The sequence below is a fragment of the Zingiber officinale genome, chromosome 1B, assembly GCF_018446385.1.
Source record: "Zingiber officinale cultivar Zhangliang chromosome 1B, Zo_v1.1, whole genome shotgun sequence".
In the NCBI taxonomy this organism is placed as follows: domain Eukaryota; kingdom Viridiplantae; phylum Streptophyta; class Magnoliopsida; order Zingiberales; family Zingiberaceae; genus Zingiber; species Zingiber officinale.
In genome coordinates, this window is record NC_055986.1 from 6,769,098 (window position 1) to 6,779,878 (window position 10,781).

Here is a 10,781-nt window from a genome sequence, read left to right on the forward strand (position 1 = left end):
AGAAAATATTTCAAGATTTCAAAATTGACTTAAGGCTTTCACTATCATTTTTTTAAAACTCGTGTTTAAGATTAACAATTTTTTTTCAAATCATTTTAACTTGATAAATTCAAAGTTTAAATTCTCTTATTTGTCTTGAAAATGTACCCTTAGACGTTTTAAGGAATCCCATTTTTTATGTGATCAAAGGGGGAGAAGGGGATATTAAGTCAAGGGGGAGGAAGCTTTAAAAAAATTTTCTTTTTGCACTTTCATGCAAAATTTTATTACTCTTAATTTATGTTGGTTAAGCCTAGCTTAACTTGGGTTGTTCGCATCAAAAAGGGGGAGATTATTGGAACCCCAAGATTGTTTTGATGTGATCAAACAAGTCAGGTCCTGTGGTGGTTTAACCTTGTATCTAAGTGTGCAGGAGCTTAGGAGCACAGGAAGTCGAGCGGAAGACGCGGATAGCGAGAAGGATGGCACGAGAGAGAGCCGACGGGCTCGGTGCATCCGAGGGACGAGATGCCACGAAAGAGTACACCGACGGACGAGAAGGAAGCGTGCGGTGTTTTCGAGGGACGAGAAGTCGGAGCAGAAGATTGCTTGGGGAGCAAGAGACGCAGCTAGCAAGAAGGTCAGCACGGGAGAGAGCCGACGGGCTCGGTGCGTCCGAGGGACGAAGAGCTACGGATGAGTACATTGGCGGACGAGAAGGAAGCACGCGACAATTCTGAGGGATGCGAAGCCAGAGTGGAAGCCTACTCGAGAAGGTCGGAAGTTGGGTTTGGGTGAGCCCTATTCCAGATGGCCAAGATCACCCAAGCGAGCGGAGCCAGAGTGGAAGACCCAGACCAAGGTGAGCTGAACCGGAGCAGAGGGCCCGGACAAAAAAAGTCAACACTATTGACTTTCTTGGTACAGGCGCCTGGAACCCTTCCGAGTGCCCGGACCTGGATATTATCCAGATCACGGTCAAACATGATCTATGAGAGAAGGGATAAAGTTTTATCCCCTCTCAGGCACCTCGAACCCTTCCAGGCGTCCCGATTAAGGCTATATATAGCCTTGGTCCAAGAAGCTTAACAAGACAAGCAATTCTGATTACAACACTTATATGCTTTCATTGTTAGTTTAGCTTCTTATTTTTCTGTGCTTGAATGTTGTAAGAGACTTCTCCGCCTGAAAGGAGATATCTAATGTGCTTCATTCTCCTTGGATTAACAACCTCCCCGATTATAACCAAGTAAAATCTTGTGCCTCTTTTTTTTAGTTTATTTCTCTTATCTATTTATGCAAGTGTTAGTTTAAGAAGTCCAAGAAGGGTTTGCTTTTGATTTTGTGCAGGGCAATTCACCCCTTCCCTCTTGTCGGCCTCCAAAGGGACCAACAACAAGAGCTCAGTAAGAATCTCTTTCTCTGAAGGTGGACAAGCCTTTTATACACTATGAAAGCTTAATCATTGCTAGGAATTGAGTACAAGAGTTAATAATTAATTTCCTAGCTCTAGGGCCATTTTTATAGGGTCTGGAAACTCCATCTTCGGCTTGAGGGCATCTTCCATAAGTATGGAGGGTGCCTCCAGCGTGGAATTTGGATAAAATTTTATCCAAATGCGAAATAGTCACTTTGACTGGGTTGAGGGTGCCCTCAACGCCATGGAGGGCGCCCTCAATGTGAAGGGCACCCTCAATGTGGAGGGCACCCTCAATGCTGCAGCGTATAAATAGCTCTAGCTTCTTTTCACTCCTTTTCTTCTTCCAAAGCTCCGATCACTTAGGTGATTGCGGCCAACCGAAATAGGGCTCACCCCGAACCCAATTTTCGGTCTTCTCCTCGAGCAGGCTTCTCCTCATTCGAACATCACATACATTCTTCTCATCCACTGGTGTACTCTTCCACACATCTTTTGTCCCTCGGACGCACCGAGCCCGTTAGCTCCCTTCCCGTACTGTCCTTCTCGCCAACTACGTCCTCCGCTCGACTTTCTACGTTCCTAAGCTCTAGCACACTTAGACACAGGGATTAAAACAAAATATGACCCAAGCTAACTTGGTTGATCACATTAAAATAGCCACGAGGTCCAACAATCTCCCCCTTTTAGATGTGCATCAACCTTAGTTCAAGTTAGGGTAAAACAAACAAGTAATTTTAAAGAAATTACAGAACTAACATCATTTCAAGCATAAAGTTTGCAAAAAATAAATTGTAATACTAATAAAATAAAATAATTTGACAAAATATTCTAACTCCCCCTAAACTTGTACTTATCTCTCCCCCTTTGATCACATCAAAAAATAGGGTACACATAAAAAAAAGGTATAGATTAAAAAAATTCGAGAAAGAAAAAAATTTCAAGTTGTAAATTTTCAAAATTTTCAATTTCCAAGTTAAACAAAATTTGAAACAATTTCCAAGTTATAAATTTCCAAAAAAACCTTGAAACACTTAAATAGTTGATAAGAATTTAAAAGCATTATCTTAATTGTTTGTCAGTTTGTCAATTAAACATTTAATTCGATAATCGGCTTCCAGGCTGTGGTGAGGCACTAGGCTTTCTTGGTTATTGAATCATCAACCACTTCTAGACAAAACCTTTTAAGGAATTAAAACATTTACTTTCTTATGAAAATTAACAGAAGGTTTTAATCTAGATAGAATTTTGAAACTCAATAGAGGTTCCTTTATACTAGATTAATTAAATATCTAGGGGGTACATATCCTTTAGATATTCTTCTAAGTTGTCCTTGATGTTTTTTAATGTACCAATTTAATTTTCCATAAATCTTAAGGTTAGACTTTTGAAAAATATTTGGTTTTTGACAACATGTATCTGATTTCGAATTTTCAACTTACAATTTTAATTTTTCATTCCCTAATTTCAGGTTATCTAATATTATGTTTAACTCAGCAATCTATTTTTATGATTTCACTAAGTCTCTTGTAAGAACTTTGATAAAATGAAAAGACTGTTTGGGGGTTAGAGCACGTACCTCACTTACCTCAATTTATGATCCTCCCCCTTTATCGTAGCTTTCTTCTTCTGATCCTCCCCCTTCATCTATGCTCATCTCTGAGCTGGTCTCATTTTCTTCTTGATGGTTAGCCATTAGCGCTAGTCCCAAGAAGGCTGCTACCTCGGAATCAGAGGATGAAGAATCATCCCAAGTGGCCTTCATGGTTTTGTATTTGGAGGAAGTTGGTTTTTTGTAGTTGTTCTTTTCCTTCAATTTTGGGCAGTCATCCTTGATGTGCCCTTCTTTGTTACAGTTGTAGCATCAGATAGTTCTTTTGTTTCGATAATGCCTTCTTGACTGCAATTTAAACTTATTAGACTTAAGAAATTTATTGAACATTTTTACCAGTAGAGTCGTTTCTTCTTCATCGATGGATGTCTCAAACTCTTGATCTGTTATCCTTGCCTTTAGGGCAACGTTGAGGTTTGTCTTTTCTATGTCTTTTGAATCTGTAATTCGAGATTCATGAAGTTCGAAGGTAGAAAATAGATTTTCTAGCATACTTACCTCAAAGTCCTTAGAGATGTAGTATGCATCTACTAAGGACGCCCATTCTGAAGTTCTTAGGAAGGCGTTGAACGCATACCGGATCGAATCTTGGTTTGTTACCGATTCTCCGAGATTGTTTAGCTGAGTTATCAACTCCTTGATTCGTGCTTGGAGTTACACTACCTTTTCTCCATTGTTCATCTAGAGATTTGTTAGCTAAGTTCGAAGGATGTCCCACTTTGCTAACATCATTTCTGAAGTACCTTCGTGGAGCTCCAGGAACTTCTCCCAGAGATCTTTGGTGGAGATGTAGTTGTCGATTCGGTTGACCTCCTAGGGCGGAAGGACGCTGAGCAAATGGCATTCTGCTTTCCTATTCGCCACGAAATCGGCTTGCTCTTTCTTCGTCCACTGATATTTTTCTTTCTCGGCTCCTTTCTGATCCGTATGTGCTACAAAACTGTATTTCATTATTAATAGAATATCAAAATCCGTTTTAAAAAATACCTCCATTCGACGTTTCCATGTAGCGAAGTCTCCGTCAAATTTTGGGGGTGAATATTTGCACCGGCCATCATTTTGATCTTTGTTACTTCAGACGGTGGTTAGTCCTTCTGAGACTATTGGACTCTAATACCACTTGTTGGTGCAACGGACCGGCAAGAGGGGAGGGGTGAATTGTCTGAAATAGAAAAAGATACCTTCCTTGATCTTTCAACTCTTAAAGTACAATAGAAATAAATAAAAGAAAACAATAGAACTTAAGAAGACTTAGGGTTTGACTTAGTTACAACCTAGGTGGTTGTTAATCCAAGGCGGTTGCAAGAGCTCAGTAAGAATCTCCTTCTATGAAGGTGGAGAAGCCTTTTACACACTATGAAAGCTTAATCGTTGTTAGGAATTGAGTACAAGAGTTGATGATTAATTTCCTAGCTCCAGGGCCCTTTTTATAAGGTATGGAAACTCTATCTTCAGCTTGAAGGCGTCTCCCATAAGCATGGAGGGCGCCTCCCATAAGCATGGTGTTGGTTGCTACTCGGAAAACCTAGAGGTTCCACTGTACAAAAATTTTGTACAAAGGTCTGAACCTTTTCTTAGCTACCATGTGTTCTTTTAAATTAAATTTTGGATCGCCTGCGGAACTTAACACGTTTGATCCAAAACTTAATCTATTTGTTCTTTTAGGTTTAGACTTGGATCTCCTGTGGAACTTAACACGTTTGATCCAAATCACCTAAGTTATTAATTCCATTAAATATTAATTTCCATAATTGGTTCCCAGTACTGACGTGGCGAGGCACATGACCTTCTTGGATATGGGAACAACCACCACTGACTAGACAAAATCATTTAAGGAAAGCTAGTATTTAATTTCCTAAAATAACTTTAGGTTAACCGAAAGGAACAATCAAATCACAAGGAAAAGAAGAAAACATAAGAACACTACATTGAAAATAAATTCGAAATACTAGAATCATAAGTCTCTTGTATTTGGTATTATTTCCAAAAATAACTAGTATGATGCGGAAAGGAAAAATTACTAGTTATACCTTTTAGAAAGACCTCTTGATCTTCTACCATATTCCTCTTCTAACCTCGGACGTTGTGTGGGCAACGATCTTCCAAGATGAGAAACCACCTAAGCACCTTCTTCTCCTCCTTGCTAGGTTCGGCCAAAGCAAAAGCTTCACCAAGGATGAAGAACAATACCAACCAAGCTCCAAGGGATGCAAGCACTACAAAAAAACTGTCACTTAGGGACAAAATTTGCAACAAATTTTAGAAAAAAATTCGTTGGAAATTGGATTTGGGACGAAAAATGCAACAAAAAAAATTCGTTGGAAATCTGCCGTCCCAAAACTTTGCGACGAAAAATTAATATTTCGTTGGAAATTTTGCAACGAAAATCATATTCGTTGCAAAATTCGTTAGAAACTTTGCGACAAAATTAAAATTCGTTGCAAAATTCGTTGGAAAACTGCAACGAAAATAAATATTCGTTGGAAATGTCAGCAGAAAAAATCTCCAACGAACCCTAAATTTGTTGCAAATTAGCAACTAAAAAACATATTCGTTACAAACAGATTTGCGACGAATAATTATTTGTTGGAAAAGTTTAAAAATGTAATATTACCAACGAAAATGTATTATCGTTGGCAATTGCCAACGATAATACAATTTCGTTGGAAATTTCCAACGAATCCATATTTTCGTTGGAAATATCCAACGAAATTTATATTCGTTGGAAATTTCCAACGAAATTCATATTCGTTGGAAATTTCCAACGAAATTCATATTCGTTGGAAATCACCAACGAAATATAAATTCGTTGGAAATTTCCAACGAATCCATATTGTCGTTGGAAGTTTCCAATGAATTCTAAATTCGTTGGAAACTTCCAACGAATCCATATTTTCGTTGGAAATTTACAACAAAAATCATAGTCGTTGAAAACTTCCAACGAATTTAGAATTCGTTGGAAACTTCCAACGAATTTAGGATTCGTTGGAAACTTCCAACGAATTTATATTTCGTCGGAAACTTCCAACGAATTTATATTTCGTTGGAAATTTCCAACGAAAATATGGATTCGTTGGAAATTTCCAACGAATTTATATTTTTCGTTGCAGTATTCTGATAAAATACGATATTTCCAACGAATCTAAATTCGTTGCAAAATTTGTCCCAAAAATAAAAAAAAATATCCAGCCCTATTTAATTTCAATATTTTTTCCTATTACAATTTTTTTCAAACAGATTCAACATATATAACACACTAAACAGATTCAAACAGATTCAACATCTCCAGCACTATAAACACATTAACATATTCAACATATTCACCACTAAACACAATAACACAAATATAAATCATAAATCAACAAACATATTAGTGTACAACAAAATAAATTCAAACATCAATAATATAAACCCAAACACATGCACCATTAAAACATGTTGTTCCATATACAACCTAAACTAAGAGCATAAAACTAACAATACAACACATCATCATCCAACAATACAAACTACAACAATATACAACTACAACTAACACCCTAAACCAAGCACTACAATAAAGTTATAACAAACATGTCATAGTATCCAAATTCCAATATCATACAAGAACATGAAAAAGATAGAGTTGAAGATAATCTTATGGAGATCCTTCTCAGTCCAAATCCTTCTTCTACCTACAACAAAAGATAAACAAAGAAAAAGAAAATCTTATAAACCAACACAAAAGTAAATAGGTAAAGACTTACATATTTTTACATCAATACCACCATCATCTTCACCTACCAACCCTGTTTGAAACAAAAATAAGAATACTAATCAAAATACAAAAATTAAGAATTTATAAAAGCGATAGAATAAAAGAAGTCAAAAATTCTAATTACAAACACTCATGCATCATCATCAACATCATCGGCGGCATCATCATCGACATCATCATCGTCATTAGCATCATCACCAATACCAGGAGGAATATAGCTTGAACCCGATCTAAATTGTTGAAATTGTTGTAAAAGAAAGGCTTGCTGTTTACGCATTTCAACCATATCTAGATCTCTTTGTGAATTTTGTTTTTGAATTTCTAAAATTTGCTGATCCCTTTGAGATATTATGTCTTTCAAATTGTCAACCTCTTCAGTTAAGCTATGAATTTGTGCTGTTACTGCGGTCGGGTAGAAGAACATAAAGATCTTCGAGGAACATTATGGATTCTACTCATAGAACCCATACCTATTATCCTTCCCCCTTTGACTCCCCCACTGGCCTCTAACCATAAATCTAAATTATTAGTAACAGACGGCTCAGATCCCTCAATATTATCACCATCACCTGAACTTCTTTGAGATAATGATAGCTCATCATATCTCTCCTATGAAAAATTAAAACCTTAATTAGAGCAAATAGATAAGTAATAAAATCTAAGTTAAAATTATGATTAAAGATTAAATCAAACCTTAATTATTCTAGCTCTATCTCCACTCCAAGTCTTGTCTTTTTTTTGAAAAGTGCGGACGAAAGTGTCTATAAAATCGGGCTCTTTTCCCAAATCCCTAGACTAAAAATAATACGATTAGAAATAATATAATAACAACAAATATATTAAAAATCTAATTGTAGAGTTGAAAATTTACCAATCTACGTGAATGCTCCTCGATATTTATAGATCCTCCTGCATATATTGCACGTGAGTCTCCAGAATTATAAGCTTGATTTATTTTATTCCGCAAACTCCTTTCTTTGCACTCATAAGTTTGCCAAAAATTGCAGATCCTAACCCAATTGTCCGTCGTGATAAAGGGAGGCTTTTTTCCAGTACTTTTGGCATGGTTTAATACATGCCGAATGTGATCACCACATTTCTTTTTGAAAATTCTTTTAACTTCCATCTCAAAATAAGGGTCCCAACTAAATAATCGCTGAAATGAAAAAAATAATAGATTATACATGAACGTAATTGTTTTATATATAAAATAAATTAACTATACCTTAAACTCGCACCACCAGAGTTCTTTTGTGGGTGCTGGAGTGCTTGAGTATGACATTGAGTCTCCTTTCCAAAAGTTATTCACAATTTGATTAATCTCACGAACAACAGTTACTGAATTTTCAAATCTACCATAAAATTACAATAAACAACGTTAAATAATTAAGATAGTTAAAATATAATAATTTTAATACTTACGAGTCTCCAAGAGGGACTATATGCAGTCGAGCGTCGGCAATATCAACGGTTGAGTGTCTGGCAGGTATCGGCGACTCAAGTGGGGAAGGTGAATGGCCATGTGAAGGTCCTGCCGGTGACTGGCCACATGAAGGTCCTGCCGGTGACTGGCCATGTGAAGGTCCTGCCGGTGACTGGCCACATGAAGGTCCTACCGGTGACTGGCCATGTGAAGGTCCTGCCGGTGACTGGCCACATGAAGGTCCTGCCGGTGACTGGCCACATGAAGGTCCTGCCAAGGACGGTCCACGTGAGGGTCCTGCCGGCGACTGGCCATGAGAAGGTTCTGCTGGCGACTGCCCACGAGAAGGTCCTGCCTGAGGGGAGGGCGTAGGTACCATCCTATCAGACGGTGAATCAATCTGGCCAATGCTTGAATGGTGTCGTCTATGGCGTGCCCGTCGAAACTGTCAACCAAAAATCAAAATTAGAATAAAAGAAATAAAAAACTTAATGCTTGCTGAAGAAATATGAAAAACTTACAATATCCATAATATAAAAGCCAGAGAGCGAGAATCTGCAGTGATAATGTCTCACCTCTAATGACCTATAGAACAAAAAACAGCACAAATATAACATATATAAATTTAACAATGAGATATTATGTAGACAATTAATTAAACTTTGAATTTTATAAATTTACAAATTAAAATTAAATATAAAAAAACTTATCGTACATGTTAAAAATCAAAGTTGTCGTCGTCGTCCTCGTCCTCGTCCTCGTCCTCTTCCTCCTCCTCCTCCTCCTCCTCCTCCTCCTCCTCCTCATCATCATCATCATCTTCATCATTATCATCAACCTCATGAAATTCACTGGCATCCACATTTATCACTACTCCGCTAGGATCTCGTAATGTTGGAATAATATATTCCTCGGTCTGAAATGTATTTACAACCTCCTCTTGTTGATATGCAATGTCTTCCCAATGTTCCTCTATTTTTTTCCGTGCTTTAGTTTTACAAACAGCCCACCAATCCATTTTATCACGTTTAAAGCTAGGGTATGAAGCATAAAACACTTGAATCGCTTGTTGTGCCAAAACAAAAGGTTCATATCTCTTATATAATCTTTTATGATTTATTTCAACCAAATTATAACATGGATGCACCTTCATCCCTCTGATAGGATCAAACCAACGACACATAAATAAGATAACTCGCATTTCTGGACCAGGGTATTCTATCTCTATAATTTCATCCAATAGACCATAAAAATCAGTGCTTACACCTCCATCATTGGATGACTGAACACATACCCCACTATTCATTGTAGTCTTCCCTTTTCCATATTCTTGAGTATGAAAATTATATCCATTTATAAAATATGCTGGCCAAGTGCGTACCATTGCTTTTGGACCCCAAGATAGATGAAATAACATTTGATGTTCGAGATGAGCTTGATTATCATAAACCTAAACTCAAATGAATATGTTATTCAGTTAAAATATACTATACCAATACGGTAAATTAGAATACAAGGTAAAAATTACTTACATATGATTTGAACCAAGGTGCAAATTCTTGATCGCAGAAACGATCAAACTCTAGTGTTGGCATATCAGAATACAAGTTTTGAAAAATCCTATCATAAAAAATTGAATTATAATAACAAAAAGTTACGATAAAAACAATAGGAAAGATATACTAACTCGAAATATGGTGATACTTCTGGACAATTAAGTAAAACATATGTCTGGGCTGCTCGCCATTCTTGATCAGTTAAATATCTTTGCTTACATTGTCCACTCGGTCGACCAAGATAATTAAAAATTGAGAATATGTTCGTATTGGGATCAATAGGACCTTCATCATTTCTTCCAGGTCTTCGTCTTTTGGTCTGAATGTGAGGCTCAAAATAATACGATGCAAAAGTTGTTACTTCCTCCACAATGTATGCATTAACAATAGAGGCTTCAACATGTGCCTTATTTTTTACTTTTTTCTTCAAATGATATAAAAATCTGATTGAAATATAACAATTTGTATTAGAGGAATATATATAAAAAAGTTATAAATTTACAATGCATTAATAACGAAGTATATAAGATAAAACAAAATATACCTTTCAAATGGATACATCCATCGAAAATGGACTGGTCCTCCAACTTTAGCCTCGTATGGCAAGTGAACCAAAAGATGTTCCATTGAATCAAAAAATGAAGGTGGAAAGATTCTTTCTAAATTACACAAAATAATTGGAATGTCTCTTTCTAACTTCTCCATCTGTGAATATCTCAAAACTGTTGAGGAAACATCATGAAGGAAAATGCTTAACTCCGTAATTGTACCCCATACAAAATTTGGTAAGAGTTCCTTAAAAGCAATTGGAATAAGTCTTTCCATAAATATATGACAATCGTGACTTTTCAAACCAATCAATTTGAATTCCTTCATATCGACGCATCTCCCAAGATTAGAGACAATACCCATCAGGAAATCTCAATGATTTCAACCATTCACAAACAACACGTCTCTGTTCTTTATTCAATGTATAAATTGCCTTTGGCTTTGGTCCCCTACTACTTTCATCCACATCAAGAGTGGGTCGTTTACAA

The 10,781-nt window shown here is 36.7% G+C and overlaps 1 protein-coding gene across 1 annotated transcript; it reads right to left on the reverse strand.

The window, feature by feature from the left end:
• Positions 1 to 6,415: 6,415 nt before the first annotated feature.
• LOC122048327 lies at positions 6,416 to 8,924 on the reverse strand. The gene is made up of 8 exons (XM_042609913.1): positions 8,904 to 8,924; positions 8,710 to 8,773; positions 8,188 to 8,633; positions 7,991 to 8,117; positions 7,637 to 7,921; positions 7,459 to 7,560; positions 6,755 to 6,796; positions 6,416 to 6,682 (listed from the first exon to the last, which is right to left on the reverse strand). Coding segments are annotated over exons 1-7 (1,035 nt in total). The 5' UTR covers positions 8,906 to 8,924; the 3' UTR covers positions 6,416 to 6,682; positions 6,755 to 6,787.
• Between the last annotated feature and the right edge of the window lie 1,857 nt (positions 8,925 to 10,781).

Bases quoted from the DNA above. Each gene is read 5' to 3' on its own strand.
- LOC122048327 (XM_042609913.1), bottom strand. The intron at 8,118-8,187 runs GTAAGTATTAAA...ATTTTATGGTAG, and splicing joins ATAGTCCCTCTTGGAGACTC to ATTTGAAAATTCAGTAACTG. The intron at 7,561-7,636 runs GTAAATTTTCAA...TATTATTTTTAG, and splicing joins AGGAGCATTCACGTAGATTG to TCTAGGGATTTGGGAAAAGA.